This window comes from Ursus maritimus, unplaced genomic scaffold (genome assembly GCF_017311325.1).
Source record: "Ursus maritimus isolate PB19 unplaced genomic scaffold, ASM1731132v1 scaffold_16, whole genome shotgun sequence".
In the NCBI taxonomy this organism is placed as follows: Eukaryota; Metazoa; Chordata; class Mammalia; order Carnivora; family Ursidae; genus Ursus; species Ursus maritimus.
Window position 1 is genome coordinate 34944791 of NW_024424008.1, and position 22194 is coordinate 34966984.

The following is a 22194-nucleotide window of genomic DNA, read 5'->3' on the forward strand; positions in this document are numbered from 1 at the left end:
TTACAGCATGGGTTCATTTGTAGTTCGGATGTATGAACCACTCTTCTTTTTCTCAAACAGGATGATCTAGGGAGAAAAGAAAGGTTGACAGTAAGAAAGGGTAAGCCTATTCAGTACAGGATGAGAAAGACACTGAATTGCATTCTGGGGATGAAGGCAGATCTCAATGTTTATGAAACATAAAAGCAGGGGTAGGGGTGACTCACCTCATTGTCTTCTGGACGAAGCCAAGCACCAGGAAGGTAAAGTGTTTTCTGAGGTCCAATAATTGAATATCGCCCAAGGTTACGTCCATTGACGAACGCAAATCCAGAATTCCAGGTCTGGAAGGAATGGAGTCTTGAGACATAGGAACTGATTCACAATGGCAAGGCAAAACCTAAGGCACTTTTGGGAGTGAGAGCGAGACTCAATGCTTTGTGGCACTGAAAGTGGCAGTGAGTTTAGAACGGGATATTCTAGAAACTCTACTAAGCTGTAGCTGGTCTAGAGATGACAGAGAAAAACATGAACCAAAACTTTAATGCTAATGCTATTGCTGCTCCTGACCCATGATATGTAATGCTATGGTTTTTTAAAAAGCAGTTGCTCTGTTTCCAGAGATAAGTATTAGGTAATAAAGATGAATGCTAATGCTAAGAACAGTTATAAAAGCTATACATTTTTGGGGCGCCTGGGTGGCACAGCGGTTAAGCATCTGCCTTCGGCTCAGGGCGTGATCCTGGCGTTGTGGGATCGAGCCCCACATCAGGCTCCTCCGCTATGAGCCTGCTTCTTCCTCTCCCACTCCCCCTGCTTGTGTTCCCTCTCTCACTGGCTGTCTCTATCTCTGTCAAATAAATAAATAAAATCTTTAAAAAAAAAAAAAGCTATACATTTTTAACAATCTGCTTGCAATACAATAATGAGTGACAGGACCAAGATCTAGGCAAAGCAACCTGAAAGACAAGAAGACATTGAGACAGTTTTTCCAATAGAGCCATCTGCTTATTCAGGAAGCGGTGGCTGAGAAGCTGAGCAGAACCTTTTATTGCCTCACAAGTTTAGGAAACAAAAATTGGATACCAAGGAACCTTATTAAATAATGTACATTCTGGATTGTGATCCTGAGGGCCTATACCCAAGGAGAAGAGTGAACTAGAAATAGTCTGGCAATTGTATGAGAGTCTTGATTCAAATTATTTCTGTCCTCATAATTGTAGTAAGGTGATTACTAGTGCAGCTAATGAACTCCAGGTGTGGATGTAAATTCTCTGACATCATCTTAGGCTTTAAGTTATTTCTAGCATTTTTCATATATGATTTCTGGAACTCAAAAAAATCAAGCAGATGGGGGCAAGGAAGACAACATAATTTAAAAAAAAAACCTACAAGGAACAACAGACAATAAAAATAGATGCACAGGTGATGCAGATAATGGATTTATAAGACCCAGGCTTTAAAAGAATTATGCCTATTAAATTAATATGCTCATAGGGATCAAAGACAAGAGCTACAATTTTGACAGAGAAATGGAAACTATAAAAAAGTCTAAAGTTATAGAATGAAAGTTCTAAAATTAAAAAATGTAATACTTAAAATTAAGAATTTAACAGATGTTTCGAATAGCAGATTAGATATAGCTAAATAGAGAATATACCTAAATATAGAATTAGTAAACTGAATAATAAGAAAGAAAGTTTCAAAATCAAGCTCAGAGAAAAGAAGAATGAGAAACACACAAGACAGGAAAAGACAAAAGGAGATATAACAAAATGGTTCTAACATATAAAAGTGGAGTCTCTGAAATGCTCCAGTTAAAAAACAAAGATTGCTGGACATTAAATAAAGTAGTTATATGATATTTATAAGAAAACCATCTAAAATATAAAGGAATTACAAAAATAAAAGAATAACAGAAAATGATAAAAATAGATAAATCTTAAGCAAAAGGTAGTTACTATAGCTCTATTAATACAAGAAAACTTAGACATTAAGGCAAGAAGCACTACTAGAGATAAAGAGGAACATCTCCTGATAATAAAATTCTTAATCTACTCTGAGTGATAATGATATATAGAAAAGCTAAAAGTATAGATTCAGAATATATAAGCAAACTTGATGAAATAACAGGAGAAATAAAATTCATAACCATAATAGAAAATTTTCAAACAATGTTTCAATAGCTAATAGATAAAGCAAATAGGAATCAATAAAAACATAAAACACTCAAAATAAGGCAATTAACAAAGTTGAACTAATTGACATATATAGAATATTGATTTAATACATGTAGAATATACCTATTCTTTCAAGTATACATAATAATCTTTATAACTTTGACCCTATATTGGACTAAATAAGTGTTATATTTTGAAGTTCTCAGACCACAGTGCAGTTAAACAAGAAATTGATAACAAAAAAAATTACTATAACATATCCAAATATTTGGAAATTAAGAAACATGTACACTTTTAAACAATGCAGAGGCCAAAGCAAAAATCATGAGGAAAATTAGAACATATGTGAATTGATTGGTGGTGAAAATAAAACATATAAAAACTTATGGGGTATATATCCAAAATAGGTAATTCCATAGACACAGGGAGAAAATCATTGTTTGTCAGGGGCTGAGGGAAGGGGAAGATGAGGGAAGTAAGTGCTTAATGGGTACAGGGTTTCCTGTTAGAGTTATAAAACTGTTTTGGAACTAAATAGAAAAAAGAGTTGTATTCATTGTAAATGTACCAAATGCCTCTGGATTGTTCACTTTAAAATTATTAATTTTATGTTATTGTAAATTTCACCTCAATAAATTTGAAACTTATGGGATACAACCAAATTCATACTTAAATGAAAAATCACCTAAATTTATATGTTAAAAAAGAATAAAGACTAAAAGTCAGTTATCTAAGCACCCATCTCAAGAAATTATAAAAAGAAAGAAGATAACTCCTAAGATAAAAAGTAGAATAAATAAAATACTTCACACCTTCAGAATGGCTAGTATCAAATAAATAAATAAACAAACAAGATATACCAAGTTGGCAAGGATGTGGAGAAAATGGAACCCTCGTGCACTGTTGGTGGGAATGCAAACTGGCACAGCTACTGTGGAAAATAGTAATGAGGTTCCTCAAAAAATTTAAAATAAGATTACCATATGATCCAATAATTCTACTACTGGGTATTTACCCAAAGAAAACAAAAACATTAATTAAAAAAGATATGTGTACCTCTATGTTTATTACAGCATTATTTACATTAGCAAATTTGGAAGCAACCCAAGTGTCCATGGAGAGATGAATGGATAAAGAAGATGTGGGGTGTGTGTATATATATATAGAGAGAGACGATAGAATATTACTCAGCCACAAAAAATAGTGAAATCTTGCCATTTGCAACAATATGGATGGACCTACAGGGTATAATGCTATGTGAAATAAGTCAGACAGAGAAAGACAAATACCGTATGATTTTACTCATATGTGGAATTCAAGAAACAAAACAAATGAACAAATGAAAAAAGAGACAAGTGAAAAAACAGATTCTTACATACAGAGAACAAGCTAGTGGTTGCCAGAGGGGAGGTGGGTGGAGGGATGGGTGAAATAAATAAAGGAGATTGTGAGTACTCTTATCGTGATGAGCACCAAGAAATTATATAATTGCTGAATCACTATATTGTACACGTGAAACTATTATAACACTGGATGTTAATTAAACTTGAATAAAAAACTTTAAAATGCAAAATAACGGGACTAGGTGATAGGGGAAATTATTAGTATTTAAAAGTTGTGGGGCACACGGGTGACTCAGTCAGTTAAGCATCTGCATTCGGCTCAGGTTATGATCTTGGGGTCCTGGGATTGAGTCCTGTGTCGGGCTCCCTGATCAGCAGAGTCTGCTTTTCTGTCTCCCTCCCCTCTGCCCCTCCTCCCCACTCGTGGTCTATCTCTCTCTCTCAAATAAATAAATAAAATCTTTTTTAAAAAAGTTGAACAATTAATATAATATGTATTAGAAACACATTGAAATATTTAATATATTTTTATTTTAAAATAGCTTCAGATCTATAAAAAATTTGCAAAGATAGTGCAGGATTTCACAAAAGAACAACAACGACAACAAATAATAATAATAATAATAAAGAAAATGGCAGAAATGAAACAGAAAAGAACAATATAGTATGGTAAAAGTTACAGCCAACCATTGATTCTTTGAAAATTAATAACTTGGTAATGTTCTGATGAAACTTATCAAGACAAAAAGAGACATCACTACAGATGATCTAGACATTAAAAATGAACGATGTAAACATAATACATTGAAAATTCAGAGGAAATGAAAAAATTCCCAGAAAAATAAATTTTATGAAAACGAACTTTTAAAGAAACAAAATCTGACTAATACGTTAATCTTGGAGGAATTTAATCCACACTTACAAACTCTCTCACCAAGAAAATATCGGCCCTAAATGGCTCCACTAGTGAAATCTACCAAACATGTAAGAAGTAATACCAGGCTTACACAGACTCTAATTCCCAAATCATTTACGGGGGTCGTAAAACTTGGTACCAAAACATGACAAAGATGTCTCAGTCACAAACATAAACACAAAAGAAGTCTTAATATTTATAATAGCCAAACACTGGAAATAATACAAATGTCTATCAACAGTAGAATGGTTAAATAAAGTATGGTATTTTATGAAATGGAACCCCATACAATATTGAAAATGAATAAATCACCACACCACCACTTAATGGTTGAAGCTTAGCAAAAAAGTAGCCACACAAAAAAAGAAGGCATGGTCTGCAATTCAATTTACATGAAGTAAAAAGGGAAGCACTGAATTGGAGTATTAGAAGTCAAGATAATGGTTCACGTTTAGGGACAAGGGAAAATGGTGATTGGGAGAGATGCTGACAAAATTTTATTTTTTTCATCTCAAAAGAAGTACATGGTGTTCACTTTGTGATAATTTATTGAACTGTGCATTTATTATGTGCATTTATGTCACTATATGTGTTTATACATAAAAAGTTATACAAGGTATAGTATTTTTAAAAAGCAAGTTGCAGCATATAATTTAGGGAATGAACCCATTAGTGTAAAAAGTAATTGTGTATATGTTTAGGCAAAGTTATATATGAAATCCCACAAACTGTTGGTGTCACCAGCCTAACCCCCTGATTTCAGGAAATTTCTAGTAGAAGCTTCTGCCTGTCAATGTTATCTTTTAGGAACTAAACTCTAGTAGAGGCTTCTGCCTAGTTGTCAATTTTACCTTTTAGAAAGAAACTAATGGACTGCTAGAATAGAAAAAGAAACATTTGAGGGCCACACCTGTGCAGATGAACCAGAAAGTGCCAGAAGTGACCTCAGTCTCATGATGATGTTAAAATCCCCTTCTGAATATTTATCCCAAACCCCAATAAAAAGGTCTGCTTTCCCATCTTCAGGGAGACAGGACTTTAGAAATTATGCCCCACAATCTCCTGTTTGTATAAATAAACGACTGGTGAGGCAACTCCATTTCATGTAGTCTGTCTATAACTCACCAAGGAGCAGCCCACTTTGGTCCAGTGCCATAGGTAGTGTTTAGTTCTGAAAAGTAGAAAGGAATTTGGAAGGAGAAATTCCATCATTTGCTCTATCTTATTATTTCAGGTTTTCCACTGTGTTTTGACTTATTATTTTTTAAATAATGATACATCAAGAAGATTGAGAAATGTTGGAAGTCTTGTTAGAAATGAGGAAAAGAAAAACAAGGAAAATGGGGCAGCATTCCCACCAGGAACACTATGGTTTTGCTTTAAGACTCTTTTGAAAAGAAGAGGTGGTTGGGACACCAGAACAGATGAGGGCAGCTCACCTACCAGTAGACTCAGGAAGGTGTCCTTGGGTGAAGAGTCAACATTTAAGGTACCAAGGTAGAAGGCAGGGCCCAAATACCGCTTTGGGACAGGCCTCCAGGTGGCAGAGCGGAGCCTGGAGGAAGAGCAGAGCCTTGAAGAAGAGAAAAGACCACTTCCCCACTCTAGTGCCAACACTGACCCTGGATTTCCCCACCCGGGGACTAGGATTCTGATCCAGGGAGATGTATTAGACTAGAAGCATTAAAATCAGGAGTCAGGAGACTTGTTCTGGGGTTCTAGTCCTGACCCCAAAGCACTCTATAATCCTGGGTAAATCACTTCAGTTCTCTGAATCTTAGCTCTTCATCCGCAAAGTGAAGAGTCTGACATCTATGAGCCCCCTGATCCCTTCAAGTGTTTAGGCATAAGGAGGAACATACCTTTCAAAGAAGCTCATTGTCATTTCCAGAGAATAGATAGCAAAACCATTCAGAGGAACATCATTGATGGCAACTGATCCAGTTAATCCTGCAGGTGAAGGCAGGAAAAAATATGGACAGGGACTGGACATTCTCCAGTGTCTGGGATAAAGAAATGCAGACTATATATGCCTGTGACAAGGAATCAGCCAGGAGGGCAAACACTTGTCTGACCTGCTATGACCAAAGTTTCCTGTGGTATGGTTCCATATTACCAAGAAAGCTTCCCACTTAGTATCAGAACTTTCTTTGAAATTCCCAATGGGAGACTGGGCCCTGCTCTACAATAGGCCAGGGCCCAATCTAACTGTTCTGCTCTTCTACCCAGGAGACCTGGAGAAGGCAGGACAAGGGAGAGGGAGTCTTTGGTCCTGGGACCCAGGCATCTCGCTGCTCAAGGGGATTGTTTTCTCCTCCCAACTGCAACATTGCCTTAATCTTAGGATCCAAGTAACCACAAAGAGAGATTACAGCCTCTTTCCCACCTTTCCGCTGATCTTGAATTTTCCATGAAAAATTGACTCGTCCTCGATTCTCTACCAGGATCCTTAAAAGTTGACATTCCTAAAAAAAAAAAGAAAAAGGAAGAAGGAAGTTGGCATTCCTGCTTGAGATAGACCAGTTCAAAGAGACTACATGGCCTCACAGAGTTTTTAGTCTAGAAGCCATTCTTCTCTCTGAGTCCCAGATGGAAAGATAAGCAAATGGGAGAAAAGGGGGCTCCAGAGCACAGCAGTCCTCTTCTCTCGTGAGGACCCTTTGTGTTCTTGTTCCAAACTCAATCTTCCCTTTTATCTGCTGGTCTGCCTTAGGAAAGGCAGAGAGACTTAGCTGTGTGCCTTTGATCAGAGACCCAACCAAGGGCTGATGATTGACTCAGGGCCTAATGGTGAAATTCCATTTGCACCGAAGCATGTATGCTGCAGCTCTGCTACAGGTGGGCCTGGGAGATGCTGTGACACTTTAGCCCTAAGCACTTGATAGAACTGCAGGTGAGAAGCAATACCAAAGGGCAGTGGCAGAGAAAGGAGGTAGTCCATCTCAGGACCAGGCTATGCTTGCATTTGAGTCAAAGGTCTAGGGCAGCACCCAGACTCTTGAATCACATACCATGATTTCAGGAATATTCAAATTCTCAGTATGATCATCCAGAAGTCCTATACTTATCTCGTTCAAAAACACCTGCAAAAGAAGAGCCAGCATCAGCCTACAGGCCCACCCAAAGGAAGAAGAGAGGCTCTGGATTAGGAAGCAGGTCATTTTGAAGGAAGAGACTAGCCTTGGTGATCACAGATGGCTAGAAGATGAACAGGAAGGACTTCATAGGCTTAAGCTGTGATAAAGCCAAAAACAAGTCTCTTTGGTTTGACTTTATATTCCCAATGCCTCACAAAGAGTAGGTGTTTGAAAATACCACCTAATAGTAAAACTGACCAGTGACTACACTCCCCAATAACAGAGTCAGGTTCTGCTTACCCCCATAGACAGCCTGTTGACACCTACCTGTGCTGTATCTTGAACAGTGGCACAGAGAGAACCTCCAGAGCAGATGGAAGTCTCATAAAGCACGAATCCAAAGGACTGGCCATTCCCACTGTTTATAGGGAGGTTCTCCATGTTGACTGGTCTATTAGATATAACTGGCTATGAGAGAGAGACATGGCAGAAACAGGAGCCAGGGTAATGAGAAGTTGGGATCCTTGTCATTTTTTGTTGTACCTCCTAATGGTCCCCAACAGTTCTTTGGATAAGAAATACTAAAACCAGTGCTCTATGATGATTTGCATCATCTCCACTGACCAGGAAACTCAGGGGATAGTAGGAGCATCACAGAGGGAACAATTGCTATAATCATGAGAATTAATGGAGTGAATAAATTTTATTTTAACACAACTGAAGTCGAACAAGAATTATGCACTAACACAAACACTTAGTTAGCATCTACAATGTGCCAATAACTATATTTATCTAAAACAGTGACAGCAGAGGTGAAACTAATATGAATTCAAGAGTTAACAATTTCAAACAATTTTCACCTTTTTTTCAAAATAGGACAGGTAGTCTAATTTTAAAGGGAGAGTACAGACACATAAAAGTTCAGTGACTTGGCTTATTTGATGGTGAAGAAGAGTCAGAAGCTCAGTTTTATGGGTTCCTGGCTCTCAGTCTTTCCCATATGGATCATGCAGTCCCACCTACGAGCATCTACCAGATGGTCATCTGAGCTGGGAAACAGGATCCTCTAATATCCTGCTTTCCCCACCCCCACTCATTCTTCAAGTTCAAACCCCTTTACAGTCTATCCAGAGAAAAAGTTTGTGGTTCTTACCCCATAGTTCTAAATTTGGACAAAATCTAAAAGATTTATTTTCACCCTTCACAATAAAAAGTCCTACTCTGTGGTCTAAAGCCTCTCCCCCATGCCCCAAAAGCCAACCCCCCATTCCAGTGCCAGATAGTACTCACCTCATTTAAGTACTGTAGGACATCCCACAGTGGCAAGTAAAGGGATGGTTTCACAGAAGGATACTTAGCCTTGGGAGTGAGCTTGGGTAAAGGGGGCAGGGGCATTGCTGAAATGAAAATAAGCCATGGGGCAAGAAGTGCCTGAAATAACTACTGCCTTCTCCAAATTTCCCCATCTCTACCCGTGAACTCTCATATCCCAGAACCAACAAGAGAAATGGGTCCTATCCTAGCATATGTGTATACTTCTCCAAGAGTGATGAGAAACTGGAAATTACTAAATTGGAACAAGTTTTGTATGCTTTTGATAGCTATAGACCTCTATAAAATAATGGTGGTCATATGGACTGAGGGCTCTCAGGGGCAAGAACTCTGACTTGTGCCTTCTGGCAATGCCAGTGCTCACTTTCTAGCACATAGTAGATTATTAACTTTATTTAAATAAATAAAACTAAATAGGATGGCTTTTGCTATTGTATGTGAGGGTACCATGCCATCATACTAAGAGCTCTACAATCAGTAACTTACTTAATCTTCACAGTCATTATAGGAGATGAATATCATTGTCTTCATATTTCAGTGAAGAAACAGGCTTCGGGGGCTTGAAACACTCATGCAAAGCCATTCATCTTTTAAGTGGGAAAACCGGGATTTGAACTTAAGGTTGCCCTTGCCCTTAAGGCTCCAAGCTTCTGCCCATGGGGGAGCCTTCCCTTCCCTCGCCCTTCCACTAATGAGGACAGCCATCCCTCACATTAAAATGATTGCTGAGTACCTAAGACAGATCTAAAGAGTCTCCGAAGCTTGAAGTATTTTTTGGTGTAATCCCCGGACTCTGTCAGCAGGGCGTCATAGTCTGCAAGACACCAGAGTGTTGTCACTGGCCAGCCAATCATCCACAACAGACCCTATTTCAGCACTGCTGGCACGAGATGGGCCAGGGATACCAGAAGGAGATAGAAGACACACCTTCCCCACCTCCTGGACCAGTCCATCCCAGGCTAGTGTGTGTGTGTGTGTGTGTGTGTGTGTGTGTGTGTGTGTGGTGGGGGGGAGGGGGGTTATGCCACTCTGGGAACACTTTTCACAACGCTTCCTGGGAATCTGAGGCTGCCAAGACACTGGACTCATTCTTGTTTTACTTTCTAATGGACACCCTTTTCTTCCCTCAATCTGGATTGCCCAGGTGTGCCTATCAGTGCCCACACAGCAATCACCATTTGTATTCTGTGTGTCTTAGAAGGTTCCAGCCAAAGGGTCAGTATATATGATGAGTGCAGCAGGGCTCTAGGTCTGAGGCCCCCCATCTACTGCAATGACAGCCTGCTGGGGGCATTCTGAACATCACAGAAGAAAGGAAAATAGATAGGAATATCCTGAATGCTCAGCATAGATTATGTCAAGAATTCACTGATGCTCAGTACATGGTTTTGGAGCCTCCTCTGTAAAGCTCCAGTACCCCTTATGCTGGGAGGTGACCATACAGCAAGCACTTGCCATAGCTAGTGACAACAGCTCTGTGTATCCCAAAATATGTGGCCCCATTCATGAAACCAAAGTTGGTTCCACCGTGGAACATATATACATTGAAGGAGATCTCAGATGTGATAAATTTGGACACAGTTTCCTCAACATCTGTAGAGGAGAAAGACAAGAACACAGGGAAAATTAAAAATTAAGTCAGAAGTCTCTGGTGAAATCTTATTCTCAACCCCACCCCATGATCAACTTAATTATTTTGTGTTTCAACCTCCACTAAGATTCTAACCAGAAAATAGGTGGAATTGGCCAAAACTATTCCTGGAAACCAAGTCTTGTCAATACAAAAAGCCTTTTTAAAAATTATTTTCCCCAGGGTATGGACATAATTTGGCTCCACGTTATATCTATTAAATAATAGCCTAAGAACCCTTATGTCACTTAAATATCTAATGTTCATAAAATTTTTTGAAATTGTACAAATAATTAGTATAATCTCATTACTCCCTTCTAGGGTAATATATAACCACTGCAATAGTCCACAAGCAGCTGTTCCCAATCTTTAGCCACAGAAACTCTTATTTTTTCACCATGATTTTAACAGGTATGATCAACTTTCCACTGGCCATCATAGGAAGTTGGTTAAAAGGGAGTTAGGTATGGGATTCAATTCTGGCTGTGCTCTTTACTACTTGCATTAACTTGAACAGCCTATTTTTCTCTCAGAGCCTCTGTTTCTTTATCTGTTAAGTGAAAGTCCTAATTCCTACTCCCTCATAGAACTGATGAAAGAATATAGGTAAGAAACATAGCATAGTGCCTGACACGAAAGCGATCAAAAAACTTGTTCGTTGATGGTGGGTTTTGTTTTGCTTTGTTTCAGTCCAAGCAGGCTTTCCTTGGTTACCTGGTATTTTTCATTGGTTTGCTTTACTTCTGGTACAAGTGAGCTTGTTTTCATAATATCGACAGCAAAATATCTTTAGTAGCAAAATACTTTTATTAAGTCAACATCTGCCAGGCACTATTCTGAGTCGTTTACCGCATTTAATCCTCACAAGAACCCTATGAAGTAGGTTACATGGTAATTCCTGTTCTCGGTGAGGACACTGAGACTTAGCAGACAAGCAAAGCTGCCTTGACTCATGCAGCTAGTCATGCAGACTGGCAGAGCTGAGACTGAAATCCCTATCTCCTTGGCTGCAGGATCCATGCTTTCAACCATCATTGCATGCTGTTTCCTGACAATGACTACCACTTAGCTGACAACGCCATAGCAATGGCCTGTGCGTTTACCAGAGATAAAGACTTTTAGCAAATGCATCCCCTTCTTCAGAGATGTTGCCTTTCCAAGACCCTTCCATAACCACCTTGCCTTACCTCTTCAGGCCTGTTCCTGTCTTTTCCATCACTGCACCTGTTTGTTTGCTTCAAAGCACTGGTCAGATGTGGAACCCTTGATTTACTTCTTGATTATCCGTCAACTCTACTAAATAAAGCTCCCTGGGGGTAGGAACCAGGTCATTTTTATTCATCAGTGCACCCTCAAGACTAGCCAAGTCCTTGTACATATAAGTGTTGAATGAATAGTTATGGCTGAATGAGCTAATTAATTAGCAAAGAAATGCATGAATGATCCATGACTCAAGACCACCTCTACTTGGGGTCAAACATTGCAAAACACTTACCCTCAGCATTATTAACCATGTGTTTACCTCCCCACGTGTCAAACCAGCCGACCCAGTATTCCATGACCATAATGGGCTTATTTCTCTAGAAACAAACCAAATCAAATATCAAGTCTGAGAAAATGTAAAAAGAACATCAGAAAAGCTAAGTACAACAGATAAGAATTTAAGGAACTCATGCCCGTCACTTTTTCAAAATTCAGTGCTTCGCTCTCCCTCCTTTCCCATCACCCATCACACCTTTACCATCACTCATAGCTTTGGTTTCTCCACCTCTCCTAAACATTCATGTTCTCCATACGCTTTATACTTTATATGCCTCACTGCTGTATCTGGATAGCACCATCTATGATTCCAACCTTGTCATACGTGAGGCTGGCTTTAAAATAATTGGCTTTGGATAAACCAGGAGCTGACAGCAATTCCTGACACAGATACTGAAGCTCACATATACCAAAGACCCACAGCTAATATCATCCCAATGGGGAAAAACTGAGAGCTTTTCCTCTATGGTCAGGAATAAGACAGGGATGTCCATCCTCACCATTACTATTTAACACAGTACTGGAAGTCTTAGCCTCAGCAATCAGACAACAAAAAGAAATAAAAGGCATCCAAATCAGCAAGGAAGAAGTCAAACTTTCACTATTTGCAGATGACATGATAGTCTATGTAGAAAACCCAAAAGACTCCACCGAAAAATTGTTAGAACTGATACATGAATTCAGCAAAGTCACAGGGTATAAAATCAACATACAGAAATCTGTTGCATTTCTATTTGCCAATAATGAAGCAGCAGAAAAAACTACTAAAGAATAAATCCTATTAATAATTGCACCAAAACCAAAACATACCCAGGAATAAACCTAACCAAACAGGTAAAAGATCTGTACTCTGAAAACTACAGAACACATGTGAAAGAAATTGAAAAGGACACAAAGAAATGAAAAAACATTCCATGCTCATGGAGTGGAAGAATAAACATTGTTGAAATATCTATACTACCCAAAGCAATCTATATATTCAATGCAATCCCTATCCAAATACCACCAGCATTTTTCACAGAGCTAGAACAAACAATCCTAAGATTTGTATGGAACTACAAATGACCCTGAAGAGCCAAAGTAATCCTGAAAAAGAAAAGTAAAGCAGGAGGCATCACCATTCCAGACTACAAGCTACATTACAAAGCTGTAAGCATCAAGACAGTATTGTGCTGGCACAAAAACAGACACATAGATCAATGGAACAGAAGAGAAAACCCAGAAATGGACCCACAACTGCATGGTCAACTAATCTTCGACAAAGCAGGAAAGGATATCCAATGGAAAAAAGATAGGCTCTTCAACAGATGGTGTTGGGAAAACTGGACAGGCACATGCATAAGAATGAAAGTGGAAAACTGTCTTACACCATACACAAAAATAAATTCAAAATAGATGAAAGACCTAGCTGTGAGGCAGGAAATCATCAAAATCCTAGAGAACACAGGCCCTCTTTGATCTCGGCTGTAGCAACTTCTTACTAGACACATTGCCAGAGGCAAGGGAAACGAAAGCAAAAATGAACTATTGGGACATCATCAAGATAAAAATCTTCTGCATAGAAAAGGAAGCAACCAACAAAGAGTGCCAAAGCCCTGAAGTTCTATCAGGTGTTGAACAAATGTAGAAAGAAAATGCTTTTTGTTGAAGACTTTAGGAAAGAGTACCAGCACAAATTTCTTCCAAGTAAAAAGCATACCCTATAGTATATCAACAATTTCTTATTTGTAATTACAGAATGGGGTTCACAAGCTGGTAAAAAGAGTACGTTTTGCATAATACAATGTATCAGAAGCTTGAAAGAAAATAATTATTGCAGAATCACAAATAAGAAATAATAGTGGAAAGAAATCTGCTTGTGAAGTATCTGACATCAGTCTTACAATTTCAGCTGCCTCCCTGGGAGAGTTAGGAATGGGAAAGGGAGGTAGGTAAAGAAAAGAACTCATCCCTGAAAAAAACAATGTGCCATTAAGATATATTGTTACCCTGAAATGCAGTCAAATACTCAAAGACTTACAGGAACTTCTCTTAAGTACTTGAGCCAATAAGAGCTTATCTAATCAAGGAAGAGTATTAGTAAAAAAGGAATAAGAACAGAATCTATTTTTTAAATTTAAAAAAAGAGAAATAAAAAAATAATAAAGAGAAGAAACACTAAAAACTTGCAACGAAACAGGGCAAAATCGTGACCCAAAAATATTGGTGTGAAGTTAAAAACCTCAATGAAACAATTACCTCTATAAATTGAAGCACTAGACAAAACTAAAAGTACTCAAAGAGCACAGGATAAGAAAACACAAGGAGCTAGGGGCGCCTGGGTGGCACAGCGGTTAAGCATCTGCCTTCGGCTCAGGGCGTGATCCCGGCGTTGTGGGTTCGAGCCCCACATCAGGCTCCTCCGCTATGAGCCAGCTTCTTCCTCTCCCACTCCCCCTGCTTGTGTTCCCTCTCTCGCTGGCTGTCTCTATCTCTGTCAAATAAATAAGTAAAATCTTTAAAAAAAAAAAAAAAGAAAAGAAAACATAAGGAGCTAAAATATAACCTTGTAGATAAAACAAAACAAAAAAAAGGAGATAAAATAGAAAATATTAAGTCAAAACTGGAAGCAGCTAAAAAGGAAATAAACACTGTGAGGGACATAAAAAGTAGTGAAAAGTAAACAAAATTAAATGGAAATGAACATAAAGTAGAAAGGATTAGAGAGAAATGGACAAAGGACAGGTGAAAGACAGATAAAGAATTTGGAACTATACAAAACTTGTGTCCCTGAACAGAATAAACCAAATAATGAATCAAGAAACATACTAAAAGATATAATAGAAGACTTTCAATCTCAATAATGATAATGTATGTTATTTGGACCCACCTTCTCATTCAGGACAAAAAAAAGATGTTGGATACTTAAAAAAAAAAAAAAAAGATGTTGGATAAAACAGATGATCTTAGATATAGCTCAAAAGAGAATCAGTACACATTAGAATGTGATAGATCAGGGAAAAAAAGGTATCCAAAAGGCAACATAAGAAGAAAAAATACACCAACTAATACAGATATAAAGCACACATGAGGTCTAACATAACTGTAGTTGAAATCTCAGAATGGAAGGAGTGAGACAATAGGCAGGAGCAATATTTGAAGAGATACTAGCTGAGAATACACAGGTCCAAGAAGTTCAACAAATTGGAAAAAATAATGAATAAATATATTCACACATAAACAAATTACAGTCTAAGTAAAAAACCACCAAAGACAAGGACAAAATTCTTTTTCGGATTTATTTATTTATTTTAGAGACAGAGAGCACATGTGTGCAAATGGGGGTAGGGGCCAAGGGAGAGGGAGAGAAATCCGCAAGCAGATTCCCTGCTGAACACAGAGCCCAACGTCATGGGGCTTGATCTCAGAACCCTGAGATTATGACCTGGGCCAAAATCAAGAGTTGGAGGCTCAACCAACTGAGCCACCCAGGTACTCAAAAGACAAAATTCTTTCTAGCAGACAACAGAGTAAAAATCACCTTCAGAGGAGTTAGCCTGACAGAGGACTTCTTAAATGCAATAATAAATTCAGCAGATTATATGCTGAAAGATCGGGGGGGAGAGGGAAAGGGAGAGGGAGAAGCAGACTCCCCACTGAGTGGGGAGCCCAATGCAGGGCTTGATTCCAGGACCCTGAGATCATGACCTGAGCCAAAGTGAGACACTTAACCAACTGAGTCACCCAGGTGCCCCTAAAGAAATTTCTAAAGGATAAACTTCAATCTGAAGAAAAATAATCCTAAATAGAATATCTGAGATATAAGAAATAAATAGCAAAATATGATAAATACTGTCCACTGACAGATGAATGGATAAAGAAGATGTGGTGTACATATATACAGTGGAATACTACTGAGCCATCAGGAAGGATGAATACTTACCATTTACATCAACGTGGATGGAACTGGAGGGTATTATGCTGAGTGAAATAAGTCAATCAGAGAAAGACAATTATATGGTTTCACTCATATGTGGAATATAAGAAACAGCAGTGAGGATCATAGGTGAAGGGAGGAAAAACTGAATGGGAAGTCATCAGAGAGGGAGAAAAACCATGAGAGACTCTTAACTATAGGAAACAAACTGAGGGTTGCTGGAGGGATGGTGGGTGGGGGCCTGGGGGAACTGGGTGATGGGCATTAAGGAGGACACATGATATGATATACATGCAACTGATGAATTATTGAACACTACCTCTGAAACTGATGAACTATATGTTAGCTAATTGAATTTAAATAAATTAAATTTTTTAAAGTTACAGTAAAATTAAAAGTAAAATGATGACACAAAAATGATATAATATTTATATATTAAACAAAGAAATCTGGTATGGCAATATCAACAATAGTCGAAACTTACCTTAAGATAAAAAGTAATGTTACACAAGATAAAAAGGAATAAATTTTGACATCAAAAACACAAAATGTGGGGGAGGGTAGTAAAAATGTAATTTTAGAATGTGTTTGAACTAAGTTGTTACCAACTTAAAATAGACTGTTATAAATTTAAGTTGCTCTATGCAAGCCTCATGGTAATCAAAAAGCAAAACATATGGTAGGTATATGAAAGATAAAGAGAAGGGAATCTGAGCATACCTTTAGAGAAAATCATCAAATCACAAAAGAAGGGACCAAGAAAAGAAGAAAGAAACAAAGGAATTATAAAACAGTCAGAAAACAATGAACAAAATGGCAATAAGTGAGTAACTATCAATAATTACTTTAAAAGTAAATAGAGGGGGCGCTAGGGTGGCTCAGTCAGTTAAGCATCTGCCTTCAGCTCAGGTCATGATCCCAGGGTCCTGGGACGAAGTCCCGAGTCAGGCTCCCTGCTCAGTGGGAAGCCTGCTTCTCTCTCTGCCTACTGCTTCCTGTACTCGTGCTCTCTTTTTCTCTCTGAAAACTAAATAAATAAAATCTAAAAAAAATTTTTTTTAAATAACATAAATAAAAGTAAATGGACTAAAAATTCCAGTCAAAAGACATAGAGTAGTGGAATGGGTAAAAAAAATAAGACCCAAATTGGAAGGATTATTAGAAATTTTTATCAACAGCTATATGCCAATAAACTAAGCAATCTGGAAGAGATGGAATCCTTCCTGGAAACCTATAAACTACCAAGATTGAAACCGGAAGAAATTGATTTCTTAAACAGGAAAATTAATTATGAAGAAATTGAGTCAGTGATAAACAACCTTCCAAATAACAAAACTCCAGGCCCGGACGGTTTTCCTGGGGAATTCTACCAAACATTCAAAGAAGAAATAATACCTATTCTCCTAAAGCTATTTCAAAAAATAGAAACAGAAGGAAAGCTACCAACCTCATTCTATGAGGACAATATTACCTTGATCCCCAAACCAGGCAAAGACCCCCTCAAAAAGGAGAATTACAGACCGATCTCCCTAATGAATATGGACGTCAAAATCCTCAACAAGATACTTGCTAATAGAATCCAACAGTACATTAAAAGGATTATCCATCACGATCAAGTGGGATTCATACCTGGGATGCAAGCGTGGTTCAATATTCGCAAATCAATCAGCGTGATACATCATATCAACAAGAAAAGACTCAAGAACCATATGATCCTCTCAATCGATGCCGAAAAAGCATTTGACAAAATACAGCATCCTTTCCTGATTAAAACCCTTCAGAGTGTAGGAATAGAAGGTACATTTCTCAATCTCATAAAAGCCATCTATGAAAAGCCTACTGCAAATATTATTCTCAATGGGGAAAAGCTGGAAGCCTTTCCCTTAAGATCAGGAACACGACAAGGATGCCCACTCTCGCCACTATTATTCAACATAGTACTAGAAGTCCTTGCAACAGCAATCAGACGACAAAAAGGGATCAAAGGTATTCAAATTGGCAAAGAAGAAGTCAAAATGTCTCTCTTTGCAGATGACATGATACTCTATATGGAAAACCCAAAAGAAGCCACTCCCAAACTATTAGAAGTTATAGAGCAATTCAGTAACGTGGCGGGATACAAAATCAATGCTCAGAAATCAGTTGCATTTCTATACACGAATAACGAGACCGAAGAAAGAGAAATTAGGGAATCCATCCCATTTACAATAGCACCAAAAACCATACGTTACCTTGGAATTAACTTAACCAGAGACGTAAAGGACCTATATTCTAGAAACTATAAATCACTCTTGAAAGACATTGAGGAAGACATAAAAAGATGGAAAGATATTCCATGCTCATGGATCGGAAGAATTAACATAGTTAAAATGTCCATGCTACCCAGAGCAATCTACACTTTCAATGCTATCCCGATCAAAATACCGAGGACATTTTTCAAAGAACTGGAACAAATAGTCCTTAAATTTGTATGGAACCAGAAAAGACCCCGAATCTCCAAGGAACTGTTGAAAAGGAAAAACAAAGCTGGGGGCATCACAATGCCGGATTTCGAGCTGTACTACAAAGCTGTGATCACAAAGACAGCATGGTACTGGCACAAAAACAGACACATAGACCAATGGAACAGAATAGAGAGCCCAGAAATGGACCCTCGGCTCTTTGGGCAACTAATATTTGATAAAGCAGGAAAAAACATCCGGTGGGAAAAAGACAGTCTCTTCAATAAATGGTGCTGGGAAAATTGGACAGCTACATGCAAAAGAATGAAACTTGACCACTCTCTCACACCATACACAAAGATAAACTCCAAATGGATGAAAGACCTCGATGTGAGACAGGAATCCATCAAAATTCTAGAGGAGAACATAGGCAGCAACCTCTACGACATCGGCCAAAGCAACCTTTTTCATGACACATCCCCAAAGGCAAGAGAAACAAAAGATAAAATGAATTTATGGGACTTCATCAAGATTAAAAGTTTCTGCACATCCAAGGAAACAGTCAGAAAAACTAAGAGGCAGCCCACGGAATGGGAGAAGATATTTGCAAATGACACTACAGATAAAGGACTGGTATCCAAGATCTACAAAGAACTTCTCAAACTCAATACACGAGAAACAAATAAACAAATCAAAAAATGGGCAGAAGATATGAACAGACACTTTTCCAATGAAGACATACAAATGGCTAACAGACACATGAAAAAATGTTCAAAATCATTAGCCATCAAGGAAATTCAAATCAAAACCACACTGAGATACCACCTTACGCCAGTTAGAATGGCAAAAATAGACAAGGCAAGAAACAACAATTGTTGGAGAGGATGTGGAGAAAGGGGATCCCTCCTACATTGTTGGTGGGAATGCAAGTTGGTACAGCTACTCTGGAAAACAGTGTGGAGTTCCCTTAAAAAGTTAAAAATTGAGCTACCCTATGATCCAGCCATTGCACTACTGGGTGTTTACCCCAAAGATACAGACGTAGTGAAGAGAAGGGCCATATGCACCCCAATGTTCATAGCAGCAATGTCCACAATAGCTAAATCGTGGAAGGAGCCGAGATGCCCTTCAACAGATGACTGGATTAAGAAGTTGTGGTCCATATATACAATGGAATGGATGGGCTGGTGCTGGGTAGGGTGGTGGGCACGTATTGCATGGTGCACTGGGTGTTATACACAACTAATGAATCATCGAGCCTTACATCGGAAACCGGGGATGTACTGTATGGTGACTAACATAATATAATAAAAAATCATTAAAAAAAAAAATAAGACCCATCTATATGCTGCCTACGAAAGACTTACTGCACATGTAAGGACATACATAGATTGAAAGCAAGAGATGGAAAAGATATTCCATGCAAATGGAAACCAAAAGAAAACTGGGATACCTATACTCACATCACACAAAATGGACTTTAAGACAAACACTGTAATAAGAGACAAAGAAGGTCATTATATAGGGGATCAATATAAAGAGGTCAATCCAACAAGAGGATAAAACATTTGTAAATATTTATTTAATAAGTCTTAATAACTATAAGAAGATTGAAATCATATCAAGCTCTCTTCCAACTATAATAGTATAAAACCAGAAATAAATTACAAGAAGAAAAATGGATGGGCGCCTCGGTGGCCAAGTCGTTAAGCGTCTGCCTTCACCTCAGGGCGTGATCCCGGAGTCCTGGGATCGAGCCCCACATCAGGCTCCTCCGCTGGTAGCCTGCTTCTTCCTCTCCCACTCCCCCTGCTTGTGTTCCCTCTCTCGCTGACTGCCTCTCTCTCTGTCAAATAAATAAATAAAATCTAAAAAAAAATAAACAAACAAGAAAACTGGAAAGTTCAAAAGCATATAAAGATTAAACATGCTACTGAACAATCAATGGGTCAAAAAAGAAATCAAAAGAGAAATCAATAAATCTTGAGGCAAATGAAAATTGAACTACATATCAAAATTTAAGGGATGCAGCAAAAGCTGTCCTAAAAGATAAGTTTGTGTGCTAAATGCCTACATTAAAAAGCAAGAAAGATCTCAAATAAACAACCTAACTTTATACCACAAGGAAATTTTAAAAAAGGAACAAATTAAGCCCAAAGTTAATAGAAGAAAGGAAATAATAAAGATCAGAGTAGAAATACATGAGAGACTAAAAGCACAACAGAAAAGATCAATGAAACTAAGAGCTGGTTTTTTTTTGAAAAGATAAACAAATAATTGGCTAAACTTACCAAGAAAAAGATAGAGGATTCACATAAATAAAATCAGAAATGAAAAAGGACATGTTACAATTGATACCACATCAATATAAGGAAAATAAGAGACGGCAATGAACAACTATATGCCAAAAAGTTGGACAACCAAGATGAAATACATAAATTTCTAGAAATATACAACCTGCCAAGACTGAATCGTGAAACTATAGAGAATCAAAAACCTCCCAATAAACAAAGGTCCAGGACCAGATGGATTAACTGGTGAATTCTGCCAAACATTTAAAGAAGAACTAATGCCAATCCTTTCCAAACTCTTCCAAAAAATAGAAGGAGGGAGTATTTCTAACCTCATTTTCCAAAGCCAGGATTACCCTGATACCAAAACCAGACCAAGCATACTGCAAGACTAGAAAATATCAAGCCAATATACTTGATGAACATATATGCAAAAATCTGCAATAAAATATTAGCAAACTGAGTTCAACAGCACATTAAAAAAATCATTCACCATGAACAAGTGGGATTTATCCCTGCAATGCAAGAATGTTTTAACATTCACAAATCAAACAATGTAGAACAGAACTGAGAGCCCAGAAATAAACCCACACATATATGGTCAATTAATTTACAACAAAGGAGCCAAAAATATAAAATGGGGAAAGGACAGTCTCTTCAACAAATGGTGTTAGGAAAACAGGGATAGCCACATGTGAAACAATGAAACTGAACCCTTATCTTATACCTTACATAAAGATTAACTCAAAATAAATTAAATACTTGAATGTAAGACCTGAAACCATAGAATCCCTAAAAGAAAACATAGGCAGTAATCTCCTTCATGTTGGTTTTGGCAATGGTTTTTGGATCTGACATCAAAAGCAAAGGCAACAATCACGCAAAAAAAACACTGAGACTACATCAAACTAAAGAGCTTCTGTTCAGCAAAGGAAACCATCAACAAAATGAAATGGCAATCTACTGAATGTGAGAAAATATTTGCAAATCATATATCTGATAACCAGTTAATATCCAAAATACATAAAGAACTCATACAACTCAATTGCAAAAAACAGGTAACCTGATTTAAAAATGGGCAGAAGATCTGAATAGACATTTTTCAAAGAAGAAATATAGAGAGCCAACAAGTACATGAAAAGATGCTCAACATCACTAATAATTCAGGGAAATGTGAATCAAAACCACAATGATCTATCATCTCGCATCTTTAAGAATGGCTCTTATCAAAAAGACAAGAAAGAACAAGTGTTGGTGAGGATGTAGAGAAAAAGGAACCCACTGTTAATGGGAATGTATATCTGTGGAACCACTATGGAAAACAGTATAGAGGTTCCTCAAAACATTAACAATAGAAATAAAATATGATCCAGTAATTCCACCTCTGGGTATTTATCTGAAAAAAAATCAAAGCACTAACTAAAAAAGATATAAACACCCCCATGTTCATTACAGCATTATACAATAGCCAATGTATAAAAACAAACTAAGTGTCCATTGATGGACGAATGGATAAAGATGTGATACTTATGAGAAATTAAATATTTTAG

General features: G+C 37.8%; 1 protein-coding gene across 1 annotated transcript in view; it reads right to left on the reverse strand.

Annotated features, from left to right (window-relative positions):
- Nucleotides 1–22194, reverse strand: part of LOC103660754 (beta-galactosidase-1-like protein 3) — a 95472-nt gene continuing 73278 nt past the window's right edge. Inside the window, exons 11-21 of the mRNA XM_040630641.1 lie at nt 11953–12037; nt 10283–10420; nt 9561–9641; nt 8786–8892; nt 7823–7963; nt 7430–7501; nt 6805–6883; nt 6281–6368; nt 5862–5973; nt 207–323; nt 1–66 (exon numbers count right to left, since the gene is read on the reverse strand). Of these exons, the coding sequence (XP_040486575.1) occupies nt 1–66; nt 207–323; nt 5862–5973; nt 6281–6368; nt 6805–6883; nt 7430–7501; nt 7823–7963; nt 8786–8892; nt 9561–9641; nt 10283–10420; nt 11953–12037 (1086 nt within the window). The remainder of the gene's footprint in view (nt 67–206; nt 324–5861; nt 5974–6280; nt 6369–6804; nt 6884–7429; nt 7502–7822; nt 7964–8785; nt 8893–9560; nt 9642–10282; nt 10421–11952; nt 12038–22194) is intronic.